General features: G+C 40.1%; 2 protein-coding genes across 6 annotated transcripts; both read left to right on the top strand.

Moving 5' to 3' along the window:
• Positions 1 to 721: 721 nt before the first annotated feature.
• Positions 722 to 5,065, top strand: LOC121899449 (cyclin P). Of its 2 annotated transcripts, none has more exons than XM_042415291.1 (9): positions 722 to 889; positions 1,601 to 1,726; positions 1,930 to 2,026; positions 2,190 to 2,359; positions 2,613 to 2,711; positions 3,394 to 3,549; positions 3,791 to 3,949; positions 4,050 to 4,228; positions 4,489 to 5,065. In XM_042415291.1, exons 1-9 carry the CDS (start codon positions 836 to 838, stop codon positions 4,655 to 4,657), a joined length of 1,209 nt encoding a protein of 402 aa, XP_042271225.1. In that variant the 5' UTR covers positions 722 to 835; the 3' UTR covers positions 4,658 to 5,065. The 2 variants fall into 2 exon arrangements, with proteins under 2 accessions (XP_042271225.1, XP_042271224.1); XM_042415290.1 differs by having other exon boundaries at positions 2,187 to 2,359.
• Positions 5,066 to 5,596: 531 nt separating this feature from the next.
• LOC121899446 (CLOCK-interacting pacemaker-like) lies at positions 5,597 to 17,982 on the top strand. Of its 4 annotated transcripts, none has more exons than XM_042415287.1 (4): positions 5,597 to 5,966; positions 10,469 to 10,651; positions 11,374 to 11,558; positions 12,156 to 17,982. In XM_042415287.1, exons 2-4 carry the CDS (start codon positions 10,477 to 10,479, stop codon positions 13,197 to 13,199), a joined length of 1,404 nt encoding a protein of 467 aa, XP_042271221.1. In that variant the 5' UTR covers positions 5,597 to 5,966; positions 10,469 to 10,476; the 3' UTR covers positions 13,200 to 17,982. The 4 variants fall into 4 exon arrangements, with proteins under 4 accessions (XP_042271221.1, XP_042271219.1, XP_042271220.1 ...); XM_042415285.1 differs by having other exon boundaries at positions 11,374 to 11,570; XM_042415286.1 differs by lacking the exon at positions 5,597 to 5,966 and adding an exon at positions 5,985 to 6,395 and having other exon boundaries at positions 11,374 to 11,570.
• The last annotated feature ends 711 nt before the right edge of the window (positions 17,983 to 18,693 follow it).

The raw sequence follows: 18,693 nt of genomic DNA, 5'->3' as shown, positions 1-18,693 counted from the left end.
TAATTTAACACATTTACATGGTGAGTAGGCCTGGTTCTGATATCTAGCCCAATATCCTTAAATTGGACTGTTGTAGGCCAGAAACACAAAAAATAGGATTTGGTAAATTCCAGCACTGCAGGGAAAGGCTTTGAAACATTTAGGCCATTATGTAGGGAGATAGAACTTCCCAAAAACAGTTAAATTCATACAGAAATGTGGTGGGAATACATGTCTTGTGTCGTATAGTCAAAATGCCATAGGGTGGCTGGGGTTGCACTTGGGGGACTCAGTATTTCTAAAACTCTGGCTACGGTCCTGATTATGACACAATGTCAGAGCTGTTGATTTAACTAGAGGGTAGTTTTTGAGGGTGTTGTAATTAGTGATTTATTTATTGCATAATATTGAAAAGTATTTGCATTATTCTGTCTCCCTCAAATATGTAAATGAGGGAGGAAAACCATCCACCAAACCAAAAGCAACATTTTTGTTTATGAGTAATTGCAGGGATAAAATATTGGGTTAGACTGTACAGATGAGTGTAACTTACAAGAGCCAATTAAATTTTGCTATACAGAAGGATGGCAAGCTATTTCACAGAATTTAAGCCTAAAACTTAACTTAATAGCCTACTCTGAAACATTTTAAACGTGGCTCATTTTTTAAGCATCGACCGGAAGTTCTTCTGTCTACCTTGACGTTGATGACCCCACCCCAATTAGTGCGGCCCACCTGTCTTTATTAGCGGCTATGCGGGCGGCATGACGGCTCTCTCTGCTCCAGGCCTCCGCCGACACCCGTGGATAAGTAGCTGCAGCGGCCCTGCACGGGAACTCTGTCTTCGGCTGTGATCATGGCCAGGACCGGTTTCTGCGACTCCAAGCCTCTGCTGGACTTACACAAGAAAGTGAGCGTCTGTTCAGTGGGCTCAATAGACCACTGAAACTTTACCAATTATTTGCTGTTAACATCTCCATCTGAACACCAAGTTTCAGTCTTCATATATGCGTGAACTGCAGATGTGCAATTAAAGCTAGGTTATTGGTAAAAAGAAAAAAAAAACATCTCTTTATTAAAAAACAAAATGTGTATTTTCCCTTGATGACGTCGCTGTTCATTTATTTCCCAAATAAATTGATGGCAGAGAATATTCATTGAGCAACATGGTGGGGAAATTTACAAATGAAGTAATTAATTGAACCTTGATTTCATAATGACATAATTCTCCAGTTAATAGCTTTTCCACTTCAGCTCAAGGCTTGTTAAACTATTATTTTTAAGTGCTATGCTTTGTTTTCAGTATTGTTTCTTAAACTGCCTAATTTCTACTTGTACTGCCAGAAAAGTAATCGAGTTCACCTGCTGCCTCAGGTGTGATGGGAGGCCCTGATTAGGCCTTGATGAACCACTATTTGAGCAAGTTCACTTAGGAGTGAATTGTATTGTCAATAAAATTAGAATCCTGCAGAGAATGAACAGCAGCCACACAGGCAGTGGGATCAAAGAAAGCAGATTGTTTTGTCCCAGTGGCTGTAATGAAAATGGGTAGGCAGGCATTTTAAAGTGCCCCTGATAGAATCAGTTTCTGTGGGGGGAAAACTTTTTGTTGTCATTCCAGGCGGATGAGAAGCGAGCCCCCTTAAGAACTTGGGCTAATGCCTGCGGGCCTAAAGATCGCTGGCAGCCTGTAGAAGTAGATGAGTCCAGGATGGCCCCTGTCAAAATGGAGCCAGAGCGCAGATGGGTACGCATACTGTCCTGCTTCTCACCTTCTCCCAACACGTACACTTAACTCTTAACTTCATTTTCTTGCATATTAATAATCTTACATGATAAATGAGTGGTTGGATGAATACTGTCAAGATGTGAAGGCCCTGAGCTGAGAGTATTTGCATGCAGATGAGACGTGCCCATTGCATAGATGTGTAAGGTGTTGTCTGTCTGCAGGAAAGAAGGTTATCAGCACAAACAAGTGAGAGCATCATCATGGGCTTCCATGAGGACAGTCGGACATGCTCAGCTGGCAGTGTGATCAATAACAAAGGTTTATATAAACTTCTTCCCATACCAGAAAGTCCACAGTTCAAAATAAAGATGTTAGAATAACAATAAATGAAGATTGTGGTGAAATATAAGCAAAGTCAGATGGTAGGAGGTTATTACTTTATATTATTTCTTCGTGTCCTCCTTTCCCTCCTGTGTAGCAGATGGGTGTCTGGAGGAGCCTGTGCTTCTCTACCCTCATGGGCTGCAGGGTCTTCACAGCCTACAGGCACTGGTGCCCAGCTTTCTGCGTCATGAGGTGGAGACAGCACTGGAGAAACTGGACCTCATATGGGACCGGACGTACGCCTGGGACATGTTCTTGGACATGATGGTGAGACATCAGGAATCAGGGGTCTCTAAATGGTTTAATTTGTATTGGGGTATGGTTTTCTTATTTTCTCTTTGAGGAACATTGTACCTGAAATGTGCTTTGTACAAATGTTGTTGTTGTTGTTGTTATTATTATAAATAGTAGTGGTAGTATATGAGGGGCAACCTAAAGGATTAGCACTTGCTATCGCTCTGGATCTCTTGAGTTATGTAGTGTGTATGTGTGCCTCCTGTTCTGTGTTTTCACCCTGCAGAGAACTCAAACCCAAAACTCTTTTCCCAACGCTGACCTGCCCTGGCATTTCACTGATGCCACCAGGGCTATCCTGGTAGACTGGCTCATTCAAGTTCATGTGAGTTTTTTCCTTCCTCAAAACAAAGCTTGTCTAAATATTTATATTTGTAAGATCATATAATTGTTAAACCAGAACCTGTCAAAAGCTGGCAACACCATAGCAAACGGATGGCTCTTACTATTTGTCTTGAGATAGATGACCTGTCAGGAAAATTTAAAAACATCTGTTAACTTGAGAATAATTAAAGGAATAAACATTTTAGGAAATATTATTTTTTCGCATTCTTACTGAGTTAGATGTAGAGCTGCAATGATTAGTCAATGAATAGATAAGTTGATTCTCTGGTTCAGGCCTCTCAAATGTGAATATATTTTGGTTTCTTTAGTCTTCTATGACAGTAAACTGAGTGTTTTTGGGTTGTGGCCTGTTGGTCAGGACAATACTAGAGATTTTAGGTTGTATCTTGGGCTTTTGGAAATGGCGACTGACATTTTTCACTATTCTTTTTTTGGACCAAACAACTAATCAGTTAATTGAGAAATGAATTGACAGATTAATGGATTATGAAAATTGTTGTGGCAGCCCTAGTTAGATGAGAAGATTGATACCACACTCGTAAAATTGCAGAAAGCAAATAACTGTTTCCCAAAATGTTGAACTATTCCATTATACTTTGAGATAAGGACCATATTCTTTTCAGTGGTTTTAAATGTTGTGTGCCCTGTTTATTTCCTGCCAGGAGATGATGCATTTCCAGGAGGAAACTCTCTATCTGGCCATACACCTCCTCAACCGCTCCCTGCGTAAGATCAAGGTGACCACAGTCAACCTGCAGCTCCTTGGCATGGTTTGCCTCTTCCTTGCTGCAAAGAAGGAAGAGTGTCTCCTTCCTGAGGTATGCTGGCTCAATCCTCCAACACCAAAGCTACAGCCTGTTAAACTTGGCTGACTGCGCATGGTGTCTTATATCTCTATAAACCATGATTGGTTTGTTGCTGCTCATTGAGTAGAGCAAGGAGATTTTATTTATGTATTTTACCTTTTTTAAATATGTAACAGGTAATATCCAAATCTGTCATTATGTAATAAACTAGGGACATATTTATCAAAGAGATGTTTCCTTTTTGTGCTTCCAGGTGTCTGGACTCTGCTACTTGATGGACCACACCTACACTAAGCATCAGCTGCTGCGAATGGAGCGAAAAGTCCTCTGCGGGCTCAAGTTTGATTTGTCCTACTGTCCCCCTCTGCACTTCCTCCTCCTCCTCGCCTCCATTGCCCGCTGCAGTGCTAAGGTGGGTTGACAATGTGTACTGCTAGACACGTCCTCAGCAGAAGTGTCAGTGAGGTTATCTTTCATTATGTAGAGGTCTGAAATGTCATCTGTGCCACCAGGTGGTGTGGATGGCTCGTTATCTCCTGGAGCTATCTCTCCTGGAGGGCCAGTGTGTGGTGTTCCTGCCTGTGCAGCTGGCAGGAGCGGCCCTCTGCTTGGCCCGCCAAGTCCTGCAGGAGCCTCCGACACCAGAGGGGGAGGCTGCCTGGTGTCTGGCCTCCAGCATCCATGTTGGCAGGTGTGTAACCTGACTGATAAAATGCACTCCCTTTATTCAACCATCTTGTATCACACACAGTTTAGTGACCGCTTCTTATCCATAGTGCCCTTTTCTTTTCTTTTTTTTTTTTTGAAGCCCTTGACATCACCAGCACTGTAGTCACTGAGCTCTGTCGTCTTGGTGATCCTTACTTCTCATCTGCAAAGCTTTACTGTACAAGTGTTCTGTCAGCATCCATCCTCACTGTCAGTTTGATCTTTTGTATGCTTTGTTTTTAGCGAGACTGCCCTGCTGAGGATCATGCACATTTTGGCAAACGCTGCAACCAAGGCCCACACCCGAGAGACCAGCGCTACTTTTATTAAATTCTCCTCCCCAGAAACCATGCATGTCAGCAGACATCCTGGTCTACAGAACCCCTCTGGTCTGCTCGGCGTATGCACTTGACATAGCTGACAAACACAGGCAGAAATTATATCCCAAAGCTTCAAGGTGGTGATACTAGGCTTGTATCACTTGAGGACTTCACTCCTGTGTGGCGCAAACCTCTAGCCAAGGCGATATATATTCGGCTACGGATCCTGAAGAGTTTCCATGGCAATGGGTTAGGAAGAAGAGTGAGAGATTTGATGCCAAACATTGCTCGACAAAGAATTGCACGCACTTACATGTATGTGGTTTAGCCAGCTGAGTGGCACACCTGTTTTATGATCTTATCTTGCAGCCAGTTTAGAAAATATTTTGAATTGTATCGATGTGTCCTTGTCTTGTCATTTGTGGAGAGGATGTGGGCTGTCTATCAAGTTGTTTAAGGAAGTTTTAATGTAAAATAAAGTGTCTGCTGCAAAGTACTGAGATACAGCTATGTTTATTTTGCACAAACGTATGCATTTGGACAGGAATAACTGTGCTCGGACAACCCATGTTCAGCAGGCTGTGACGACAGTTCCTACATGACAGCAAAACGACTGCATGGCTGCATCATTGGCAACTCCTGCTCACATGCTGAATGCCAACACAGCTGAAAAGCCAAAGGAGTCACTGTAGAGAATGTGGGACAGCTGAGGAATATTCCCTTTTATTAAAATGTAAAAGCAAATGCACAATTTCACACACTGCATGTTGTAAAACTGCAGTTTTCTAATAGAGATATCCATTTGACACACAGCAACAGCTTGACTGCTTCATGAGGTTTCAGGTTACCTGTGTGCAAATCTGTGGTCACTGGTCAGCAGCTGTTTGGAGTAAGAGCCAATAACGTTATTAGACACTTAACACGTCTAGTTAGTTCTTAGCATATTACTCAGTCAGCTGCAACCATCACTCTGGTCTTGTAGTGAGGAGAATCTTTTTCTTTCTGCACACTTCAGCTGTATCGCTGCTGCATGTGCGCTACTCTCAGATTGGCTGTCGTAGTTGTTTGATGGACCAATGGGCGTGCAGCTAGCAGATGGAGCTCGTGGTACTCTGTCTGGTAGGCGGTTCAACGGCCGGCCGTGGGTTCAGTTAAGGTGACGAAGACGTTTATCAACATGTTAATTTGCGCCATCGCGAGCTGCTTTGCCTTTTTCGTTTTTCCTACATACAGGATCGAATGACATGTGTCGATATTAAATATGCTTTTTCACTTTATCTTTTAAAAACATTTCGTCTTGACGTCAAGTGGCGGCATCAAGGTAACTGGAATAAGCCACCTGATTTTTTTCTTTTTTCAAAACAAAAGCGTGAAGGTTGCTAGTGGTGGATAAAACGTTCGGTAAGTATTGACTGAGAAGTATATCAAGGCCACTACTCTGAAATGTACTGAATACTTATGGAGTATTTGGTATTATTCATAAAAACCTTTTTTATTATTGTATTTCTATGTGTATATATGTTTATCTCTATAGTTGTGAGCTTTGTTTTGAAATCAGTCGGATATGCTTGACCGTATACAGACGAGTTTGACAGATCTAGATTATCTATGGGCAACTACCCGTTTTCACTGCACTCCTATCAGACAGCATATTTGACAAAAAGAAAAATCAATGTTTTATTATATAGTATATATTTTTTTTTTTTTCTGTAATTTCGACAGATAATGTATGACACTGCAGATTAACCTAAGCGTCACCCGGCGCCATAAAACAGCATAAACGGGAAAACGACCGTTAATTGAAAAAAATTGTCTGTTTTATATTCAGAGGTAAGTTTTCTACTCTAGATAGTGGAGCTATACTTATCTGATGTTGGATGATAGTATTGCCAAACCTCTCCTTCCTGTCCAAACTCATTTATTCTCAACTTTTTCATCTTTGAAATAGCTGTCCGTCTGATAACCACGCAAAGTGTCGCTCAAATTTCGACCGTATTATTATTTATGTGGTTTTTGCGTGTGTTAACGATCATTGTCAGAGGAAGTTCACAGAGGGCCGGACTCAAAGTTGAGTGTTACATAATAGGGGGAGGGAGGGAGGAGGGGTGAGGAGGACAGGGGTTTGTGGCTTTTGAGCTCAAAGCGACTTGTGCTGTCTCCACCTACTTACTCCCTCTCGAAAATATCGGAAGCACGGCTTAAGAAATACCATAAAAGTGTTAAATATATGTCGCATAGAATTTTAAACGAGAGACATGGTGTTTATTAAAGGTGGACAGCATTAATTATCATAATCACTTTATTAATAGCAAGCTCAGTGCCCATTTCCTCACTGCAGATGTTTACATGCACAGTACATTTGCTGCAGAGACGGTTTTCTTGCAGTACACCTAAGTGCAAGGCTGCAGCTGCATTGTTGATTTTTGTGTGCTTGGAGATACTTATCTTCCCATCTCCCCTTGGATACAGAGAGAGCACAGAGTATCTAATGTCGTTTAGGATCAAATATAAGAGGTGATCTAGCTGATTATTTCCCCAGCTGATTCAGTCACCTCTGTACTACATGATCTTCCGCTTTTGGATTTGTACTTTGACCATCATGGAGTCATGACATTCAGCTCCTTGTGGTTCACACAGAGAGTAATTTTCATTTTTATTGTACTCTTAGCAGGAAAAAACCAGCAGAGCATTACCAGCTGTGGGCCCGGCTCACTTTAGAAACTGTTGTCCAGCAGGTTTCCTGGTGCCCCACAGCCAGGACAAAAAGCAATAAAAATATAAACCAATACAGGTAGATAATAAAAGTTAACAGGTTAGACAAACAGTATTCTTCATATATACACACAGAATTTAGAGGGAACAATGAGGTTGATAATTGAGACATTAGTGGTTACAATTTGGATTCAGAAGAAGGAAATATTTGTGTTAATGTTTAAATTGTAAAAAAGGAGGGAGGATTTCTGATGTAATGTGGAATTTTGTTCCAATTTTTAGTGTATGTTCAGAAAATATATCTTAAACCGTAGTTGTTATTAAAAGCAGGTGTGGGGTTCAGTTCATTTGTAACAGCTCTGGTTAATCCTCTTATATGGAGTTATGTTTTGGTGAAATTACATTAAGAAGGGAGAAGGTGATAATATAGTTGATAGTACAAATTAATACCACTAAGTACTTATGAAAATTTAATGATTTAGATTGTGAAAGTACTACACAATGATGCGCCCAAGGAGAACGTTTAAGATGAATTCAATAAGCTCTATTGTCGAGTCTAGCTATTTCCAAATACAAATTAATCCAAATTACCAAATTGAGAGACAGTAAGACATTTTTGAAAGTATGACAGCATTAAGATATGTACAAGAAACAGAAAGTGTAACATATGGCCTGATCTGACTGTATTTTCTTTTTCAACTCTTATTAGTCTCTTGATATGCTCCTTCAAATGTGAGGTGGGTGTTGAGATAAACACCAAGGTGGTTGGCCAGAACTATGAGATGAGAACAAAGACAAAGGTTTTCTAGGGGAGTGGAAATACATACATTCAGTTGCTTGTTTGTTTTTTTGTTGGGTTTTTTATAGTCAAGTGATGATCCTGGAACCAGTTATATAAGGAATTAAAATCAGAAGAAAGTTTAGTGTGTATCAAATCAGTATTTTGGAGGAAAAGAAAATTACAGTATCATCTGCATATAAAAGGTATGTAGAATGTTCACAGACAATACGTCATTAATGTACAGGAGAAAGAGTAATGGACCAAGAATACTACCCTGAGGTACCCCAATAACACAGACAGAGGGGGAAGAAGTTACTTTACCAATTTTAACTACCTGAGGTCTACCTGAGGTTTGATAAATGGGAAGAGAACAATTTCAAAACAGAGGGAGAAAATTGAAAAGAGTTTAATTTACTGAGTAATATTTGATGGTTTACTGTGTCGAATGGCTTATGTAGGTCAATAAATATTGCTTTAGTGACCTCACCTTGGTTAAGGGAAACGCAGATCTGTTCAGTAAAAAATAATAAAGCTGATGTAGTTGATTGGTTAGAGTGGAAACCATACTGAGACTCACTAAGAAAATCGTTTATCTCAAGATATTCTGTTATTTGATTAGGGAGGGTTTTTTCAAGTATCTTTCACGTAACTGGTAAATGGAGATTGGTCTGTAATTTGAAACTATGGTTGGGTCATCAGATTTGAAAACTGGAACTATTAGAGAAAATATCCAATAAGATGGAAAAAGTGACAGTCGAATACAGAGATTGATAAGATAAGAAAAAGAGGAATAAAACCATGTGCATTGTCTTGATAAACTGCATATTAAGTCCATAAATATCTGTGGAATGGGAATTACTAAGTGAATTCAAAATAGTTAGGCTATTACCTCATTTTGCATTAGCTCAGTGAAAGAGAACAAATGAAGTGGGATATGGGAACAAGAAAAATAGGACGAGTATTAAAAGTATTGGCCAAATCTTTAACTGAAGAAATAAAGTAATCATTAAAAATAAATGCTATTTTCTCAGCTTCACTTACTAAAACACAGTGGTGACAAATTTGAATATCAGGGTTTCTTTTATCTGTTTTTCTCCAGTAATTGTCATCATCACACAAGAAAGTAGGCTAATTTGTTAAAAACTCCCCAAAGCCACTGATTGCACAACAAAATACATTTACAATTTCTGTAACTGGAAGTACGAGCTAGATGCAACAAAGTGTCATTGAATGGAATTTTCACATTTAATAAGGCCTTCCTTTCAATTCTCAGGCAACATTGACAGTTGTCATGCAGGCACATGTGTGTAAAACAGAATAGAATAAATTAATGTTTAACTACAGCCTTAACTATCCTGAGAATACATGAATTTTCTCTCTGCTCCATGTCTGTGCCTGTCAGTGTGCAGTACAGCATTTCAATTAGGTAAACAGAGTAATATGTATCTTTGGACCAAAAACAACATGATTCTTGCATTTCATTGGCTTCCATGTAAATACACAGTTGGCATGCACATGTACACATGCGCAAAAACTTGTACACATGGGCTTATTTGTATTTTTTTCTCTAGGTTTCTCACAAATCTTACACAAAATATATATGTAATTGTAGAGTTTTAGCTCTGTCTCCAGTTATTTGTCACTTTTCAAATAGATACAATTCATACATACTTATCTGAAGGGGCTTTAAGGACAGCCTGGCAAACTACATGCACCTCACATTATGACTTGAAAATGTGAAATTGAACATTTTTGTTGAGATTCACAGGTTAATGTTAATAGAGGGTATGCACAAGATGTCACCATATGCGTAAGTTGCCACGGTTACACCCCCAAAGGCAAACACACAGCAGTCAGCATATGCCATTGTGCATTTATATGGGGAAAAAAACAGTAAAAAGTTGCTGACTGAGCAATCAGCTGCCCAAAATATTAAGAAAGATTTCACAAAAATGTTTTTACCCAATATTAAATATTACTTGATAGTTTTTAAGGGGCTATGTAACACTAACAGCACTCTTTTCTTACTTTTCTGAATGAAACTGTGTGGCTGGAAAAAAGGATAGCAGTGCTATCTATTCAACTCTGTGGTTATTATTGTCATCTATGGCATTTCAATTGTGATGCACTCAAAATGTGCATTAATTGCTTCAAATGACACCAGTAGCTAACAAGCTGTCACTTTTTAAATAGTTATAAGCCGTTGACTATATTAATTTGTATATTTTTACTGTTTTGCATTTGAAAGAATAATAAAAGAAAATCATCATGGTTTCTATTCCAGCATGTAGTGGGAGGTAGGCAGGGTACAACTTGGGCAGAGTTCTGTCTCAGTAGTGTAATAAATTGTATGTTTCTGTGCAGGCATTTTTTGGCACTCATAGGCAGTCTAAATGTATTTTCCCATTAGGGTCCACTATGCCGAAGGAAGAGCCTTGCTTGAGCGAGCGCAGTCCTTGTGCTACATCCAGCAAGGATGCTAAAGATAAGAGCAACAGTTCAACTCTGCTGGCAGTACGTGATACTAAAGACACAGACAACTCCAGTGGAAGGGGCTCTCGCTGCAGTTCAGAAAAAGACTCTGGCTACTCTGGTGAGTAAATGTCGCTGAAAACACTGTATAACCAGAGAATTTATTTCGTATACACTCCCATGTATCTGCGCAAGTTAGTGCAGGCAATGATAATTATAAAATCTGAATTGTTTTATGAAAATCACATAATATAGGTAGTTCTTCTTATGTTGTGTTGTGTCTGGACTCCCACAATGGGAAGGAGGTAATGGTGCTGACTCTCAGTTTTAATTGGTTGAGCTTTACATCTACATCAGATGTAGAGTGTAGGAAGTGGTTGCTCTGGCTGTATGTTAAGGATCAGTATCCTGCTTGTCCTACAACTGGGTTAAAAAGGTCTATAATGTCTAACCAGTATGGATGTGAACACCCTCAAAAGCCTTAAAGCTGAGAGTCAGCACTTTAACCCCATAAGTAACTTTTTCATCCAGTGCCAAAAGATGATAATTGTGTCACTGTCCCAATACTTACGGACTACACTGTACAATAAGACCTTTATATTACTCAATCTAATACAAGCCTTAGTGTTGGATAATACTTTGCTACAAAGGCGTGTGTGCAGAATACTTGTTTTTGCAGGTGAACTCCCAAATCAGTGGGAGGAAATGTAAAAGAAGAAGCAGCAGTGACATTTTTAGCAACCACATGATGTTCATTTTTCTCCAGTAAGATCTCTTGATGTGCAGGACTGGTGGCCTTCATGCAAAAATATCACTGTTCTCTTCCTTCCCATGTTTTTGCAGACAATGGCTCAGACTGGCAGCAAACAGATGTGGAGGACCAGCGGAGCAACAGAAGCCAGTCCAGAGAGCATGCAGAAACTTCACAGTCTGGCCAAAACCAAGAACATGGGCAAGGGAACCCTGGGAATCCTACCCTGATGCCAGCAGGCCGTGAGCTCCCACCTATCTACATCATCACGGACATGGTACTTAAACAGGTAGACACAGACAGTTAGGTTAGGGATGCACATTATTCCTCTGCTTATTATGATTCTCTCAAAATGTAGTATGTAGTTAATGTAGAAATTAGATGTTCCTGAGTCAGTAATGCATTGGAACCCCTGCAAGACAGGAATGAGGGACTGAAAATAAGGGATAAAATAACTGAACAGACAATGTTTTAAATCAAGCAGAGTTGCAAAGTGAAGCTGTTGAGCCACAAAATGCCAGAGAGAGAAATGTCAGGCAAAGGTCAGGGTGACTGACTTGTTCAGTGAGAATGGCACATATTTGAATACTCTGACCTGACCTTTGGCTTCTTTGAAGCCCCTCAGTTATTTTGGTTGGAGTGTTGATTTTTGCGTCCATGTGGCAGAGTGGTTTGTTCAGACAAAACATTTGCAGAAATGTATTTCAATACTTAAAAGGAACAGTTTTCATGTTAAATCTGCCAGACACAGGGAGGAACATGGATTTGTTTTGTATTCAACATTTACTCATATCCCTCCTTCCAATACTGCCCTTTGTGTAATTGTTTTCTCTTCATCTTGTGATTGTTATCTTTCTCCTCCCTGTCCCACCAGCCAGCCATGATCCAGAAAAGAGGACAGCTGCTTGGGAGAAATAGAAGCAGAGAGACTGCTGGGTCTGGTGGGACCCATATGATCCTGTTCCAGCAGCCCACCTTGATGCCAGCCACCCTCCAGCCCCACAAGTCTTTGTCCCGGAAGACAAACATCAAAGGGAAGAAAATAAGTGGCACTTACTTACCCATTCTCAGCTCCTACCCCCGCATTGCACCACACCCTGGTAAGATGCCACCTGATAAGTCTTCATCGAAGAATGACTCCCAGAATCTGAGCAAGAGGGTATGCACAAAACACGAGAGCGATCACACACCTGTGGCTGGGAGTCTACTTGATCAGCATCTTTATAAGCAACCCAAATTAGCTTTCCAGACCTCTGGGCAGACATTTTCCTCTTCAACCAAAGATAGTCTATCCTTCTCCAGTCCCACGGCTGCCTCCTCGAGACAGATCTCCACATCAGTGTCCAATATGTGCACTGCCTCCTCCTTCCTCATAACCAGAGGACTTGACAGAAACGGCAACACCAGTACTCGCTACCACCGTTTCCTCAACACGGTAGAAATCCTCAAACAATCAGGTTTGTTGGACATTACACTGCGCACTAAGGAGCTGCTGCGCCAGAGCAGTGTCATAGATCAGGACATTGCCCAGCTGCGCCAGCACACAGAGCTACTATGCCAGGCCGCCTGCAACCCCAGCTGCAGCCTGAATGGTATCACGGTTTGCGAAAATCTACACAGAGCCATGGCAGTGTCAGGCAGCTACCCCAACCTAAAAATCCTGCAGAATTTACAAATCCCATCTTGTCCAGATTCTGCCAGCATACCAGAGAGTATTACAACAGGAGACGACAATGGGCCACTAGCTGCGGAGGATTCAGGCACGCTGCAGTCTCCCCTTCTCACTACCATATCAGACCCAAGCCAGAACTGTCTTGTTGCACAGCAGTCTCACACAGAGCAATGCAGGGAACTTGAAGCCAGAAAAGAATCCTTAGAGAAAGTGACCTTTATGCCTCCTGACAGTTCTACCGGTTAGTTTAATCTGTAGTGCCTTCAGAGAGAGAGCGAGTACTCAGGGCTAGCCAGCTGAGAACCAGAAAACTGTGAGTTTAATTGTTATTTTTGAATATTATCTGTGGTTTTAATGGTTTATCCCTGGTCAATGAAAATCTAACATGGACTAGAGTTCAGTACATGTTTCCTCAGGAGGCTTACACACAGGTACCACTTAATGCCAATGACAGACTTCTCTCCGTCACCTTTACACCTGACACCGCATTGCTCTCAGGCCATCCACCAAGGGCGGGGTACAGCTCCACCGCCTGTTCTTCGCCACCTTGAGCTGCAAGCTGGTACAACACCACTTCTGTCTTCTGTATGTTTTCAGAAACAAATTTTCTTGTACTGTTTAGCTGTAATTTGAGAAAGTTTGTGAGGCAGCTGCCATGTTGGAAATGGATGCAGAGGACATGAAGGGACTTACATGCACTAACATGCACGCATGTCCAGAGTGGCTACCAAAATAAAGGACAGAAAGGCGCGTACGACAACACGCACAGAGGGAGTGTGACTTAATTCTCTGCCCAGGTCGCCATTACTTCACTATATCTTTACATAGCAAATGGTTGTTTGCTGACATCTAGTGGAGCTGAATGTCATTTATTGCAACTTTAATGGTCAAAACCCCCCACCTGCTCTCACAATACTTATTTTTATTAAAAAGATTTTCATACACATTGGCACTAATCATACTCCCCAGCAGCAATCTGAAATGTTCAAACAAAGTTTCATGAGACTTTCTAAGCTCCCTGAACTCAATGGGAAATACATTTTCATCTCCAGCCCCATTCCCACTCTGTGCTAGGGCGTTTCACCAGACTCCTTCAGCTCCATTCCTGGCTTCAGCTTCACTGCAGGGTGCAAGATTGGTCTTACTAACAATTTTAATCTGCTCTGGGAGAAAGCTACATTTTTTAAAAGAGGCAGTTTACATCCAAACTGACTGGGTTCTTGCATGGTGTCTGCCAATATTCTTCACAACACTCTAATTAACCCAGCTGTGTGACTGTCATCATACTCCACTACACTTGCCACAAACTCTTCTTCCCTTACAGTACATGACTCTGCAACCAGCACAGACAGTGTTCCTTACTCCAGCTCCCCCTACTGGTCCGCTATCATAGTAAATAAGAATCATACTCAGGCTACAAACCAGGTTGTTCCACCTACCGTCCAGTATGGTAGCTCCCCCTGTTGGCCTCCAGTTTCTCATATCCCTCTTATCTGGAACTCGAGATCCAGTTTTTCTGCTTCAACTCATCAGTCTAGGGGTGGTCATAATAAGAGATCACTGCCTATATTAACTTTTTCCTCCAACTCCCCAACTCCCTGTTCTGTCACCTGCCCCTCTAAAACGTGGCCTCTTAAATGTCCATTCCTTTTCCAATAAGTCCTTTATCTGCAATGATTTTATAACTGCTAATTGCCTGGACTTTTTACGGCTACTGGGATATTGCTCACTCCTAATGATACTGTACACTTAATTGAGGCTATGCCTTTTAAGTTTTCTCATTTTCATCTTTCCTGGCATTCGGGTCAGGGTGGTGGCACTGCTGTCATCCACAGAAATAGTTTTAAGTGCTCTTTTCTGTCTTTTGGCTCTTTTAACTCCTTTGAAGTTTTAAGTTTTTTTTAAATTTCTGGTCCAGTTCCTCTGCTTTGTATACTTTTATACAGACCTCCTAAGCTAAATGGTTTTATTCATGAATTTTCCAAGCTCCTCTCTTTTGTTATACCGAAATATGATAAAGTACTCATTCTTGGTGACTTCAGTATCCATGTATGTTGTCCCTCTGTCCTGTGATTTCCTGGATCTTATTGAGTCTTTTAGTTTAAACCAAATTGTTCGACGTGCCAGACATTGTAAAGGCCATACCTTAGATCTGGTCCTCACTAGTGTTTTTCTCCCCATAAATGTGAACCTTGTTGACTTTTATGTCTCAGATCATAAAGCTATTGTTTTTAATGTACCTTTATCTCCTCCCACTGGTAAGTCTTTTGCCATTGTCCTCTCATGTTTTCTTAGTGCTGATTCTGCCAGTAAATTCTGTGAAGCTTTCTCCAATACCTTAACCTTGAAATATTTTATTTTATGTTGCAACCATACCCCAATGCTCTGGCTAATTCTCTCAACAATATCTACCTCATCCTTGACCATATTGCTCCTCTCAAAATTAAAAGAAAAAGCATAATCCTTCTGCATGGCTCAGTGAACACACTCGGGCCCTCAAGAGAAAATACAGAAAAGCTTAACATATATATGGAAGGCTAGTAGGTTAAAAGTCTGCTTTGACATCCTAAGAAGTCACATGGTCAACTATCAGACTGCTATGAAAGAGACAAGATCAGCCTATTTCTCCAGTTTGATTTCCAGAAATTCCCATAACTCCAAAGTCTTATTTAAAATTATTGATTCTGTTCTGAGCAGTTCCTTCTCCTTCAGCACTGAACTTAGCCTGCATCTTATCAATTATTAATTGTGCAACCCATGTTAAAGAAACCTAATCTTGACCTGCTCAACCTCAGAAATTACTGACCTATTAATAAAATATCTTTCTTATTTAAGGGGTTGGAGAAAGTTATTGCCTCTCAACTGATTGCTTATATAAGAGTTAACAGCATTTTTGATAATTAGTCTGGTTTTAGAGCTCTACACAGTACTGAGATTGCCTTAGTTAAGGTGACAAATGACTTACCCCATGCTGCAGATAAAGGTGAAAGCTCCATTCTGGTCTTGCTAGACTTGAGTGTGGCCTTTGATACAGTAGACCACTCCATCCTTCTACAGCATCTTGAAACTTAGTTTCAAAAGTTTAAAAAGGTCTGCTCCCAACTTCTTACACTCCTATCTGTCTAATAGAACCTTTTCTGTTGTTGTTGGAAATTTCCCATCTTCTGTTTCCCAATTCACTCATGGCGTTCCTCAAGGGTCAATCTTGGGTCCGTTACTGTTCTCCGTTTATATGCTGCCCTTGGGCCAGGTCATCAATAAACATAATGTAGAGTACCATTGTTATGCTGACAACACCTGGTCATATGTCCTATTACAATCCACTAATCACAGCAGCCTAACCCAACTTACTGCCTGCCTTTCTGATATCAATTGCTGGACTTCTCAAAACTTCCTCAAACTTATTGATGACAAAACGGAAATCATCTTGTTTGCCACACCCAGTTCTTTCAGTCAGATAGTCTGCAATGTTGAAGTAGTATCACATAACAATAAGCCAACCACAAGAAATTTGGGTGTTCTATTTGATTTTGGCCTTTGTTTTGATAACCAAGTAAAGGAGGTTGTTCAGTCATGTGTCTTTCAACTAAAGTCAGTTTCAAAAATTGGATCACTCTTATCATTTGAGGATTTACACAGGGTTGTCCATGTCTTTATTTTTTTCTAGTCTAGATTTCTGTAATGCACTTTACACAAGTATTACTCTGGCTTCCCTCTATTGCCTTCAATTGGTTCAAAATGCTCAAGTTCAAGAAAACAAGATCATATAATTCCAATTCTGGCCTTCCTGCACTGGCTTCCCGCTCATCTTTGCATTGATTTTAAAACTTTATTGTTGACCTTCAAGCCTTTACAATCATATTAAAGATCTATTAACCCCTTATGAGCCTGGGCACACTCTTAGACCAGCTGATAGTGTCTCTCTGGTCATTCCCAGAGTCCGACTGGTGATTAAGGGCTATCAGGCTTTTGCAGTCCAGGCCCCCAAACTCTGGAACAATTCACCTGCTGAGATTAGGTTTGCTAAATCTTGCTTTCAAATCTTTTCTTAAGACATTCTTTTTATCTATGCGTGAATTTTATTTTATTTCATTGTTTTTATTCATATTTTTGTCTCACTGTATTTATCCATTTGTGAAGCACTTCATGACATTGTTAAGAAAGGTGCTATATAAATAAAGTTTATTATCATTATTATTATAATTATTATAATACAGTGATGAACTACAGCTACAGTATATTTTATCAGTTCAGTCAGTCTTTTTTCTGTCACCTTAGACCAACTTCATTCAGGGAAAAGATATATAAATCTCCTGGTAGATAAATGCTGAGAAATGGTTTCTAATAACCTACTTCACCTGAGAGAGAGCCAGCAGTCCAACATGGAAGACCACTGCCTTCAAGACACCACTTAATAGAAAAGCTTGTGGAAAAATGGCACCTTAAGGAAGCTGGTAGCACAAGTGGGAACTTAACGTCTCAGAGAGGATGTTTCTGTAACATCACAGACTGCGCTACACTGGAGCGCTGTCAAGCCTTTCATCCAAATACTCTTCAACAAAGCCTTAAAAACTCCTTTTTCACTTGATTTTTTCCCTAGCCAGGGCACATCACCACGCAGGTTATCATGCTGTCCTAATCTTTTTACTCAGTTCACAAAATCAGTACACGTGTCATTATAATGAAAGCAAATCCAACATACTGTATCAATTCAACACAGGTAATCAATCAGTTACCATTTACTCTCATGCAACAGTTCTGTTGTCCATTTTCAGTTCTTTATTTCTTGTTTTACATCTCTATTTGGTGGTGTTATGTGGTCATCTGTTCTGCTGTTGACAGTATAAACGTATGTTGATTCAGTGGTTTTATGCATGTGATATGTGTATGGTTTGCATTTATTTGTGCTTGTGCTCATGACAGATGGCAGTGCCAAGAATACACACATTTCTGAAATTCAAAGTGGTTTGTTTATACTGTGTATTTTTCCACAATTTTAAGGTTTTTAAATAAAGCCATGTATGACTTATCATGTATCATGTGTTTTTTTTTCAAATTGAGTCTCATATGATGGTAGTCTCTACAGTGAGCAGTGAGTTTACATAACCTTGCATTAGTCCAGCTGCTACCATGGAAACTGAAAAAAGACACCAAGGTTGTGATGCACATGTGAGAAGTACATGTATGTGCTCAACTGTCTTCTGCACCTGGGCGCCATGCAATAGTTTCAGTTTCCAGTGGGCTCCATGGTAACAGAGAAAACTCTCTGCACTTTGTGTTGCCTTTGAAAGAAATGAGTCATTTTGTTATGAATAGAAAATTATAATAAGTACACTGTTGTCAGGAAGACTGTAGTAAAAAGGAGTTTTTTATTTTTTTCTATTAATATATTTCCAGTTTATGTCTATAATTGGAATTTCAACTGTATTTTTGCACAGATTTGTTGAATTTTACATGTTTTTCAATATACAATTTTCAGTTGTTTTTCACTCTAAATTGTAGATAAAAATAGGAATAGGAAGGTGATTATGATGTGACTAAAACTTTTGATAAACTTTTCCACAACACTGGCAATGATATCACATTTTTTCTTTACAAATGCAGCATCCATGATCAGTATATGATATAGTTAAAATAATACAAGTCCAGTTTTTCTTTGACCACCGGATTTTAGATTTGCATGAGGAAAGCAGAGCAGCATATCACATTCAATGAAACCAGCACACTTAGTGCCAAATCT

This window comes from Thunnus maccoyii, chromosome 6, assembly GCF_910596095.1.
Source record: "Thunnus maccoyii chromosome 6, fThuMac1.1, whole genome shotgun sequence".
In the NCBI taxonomy this organism is placed as follows: Eukaryota; Metazoa; Chordata; class Actinopteri; order Scombriformes; family Scombridae; genus Thunnus; species Thunnus maccoyii.
The sequence above is the reverse complement of the archived record's forward strand: the minus strand, read 5'-3'. Positions and strand labels throughout refer to the sequence as shown.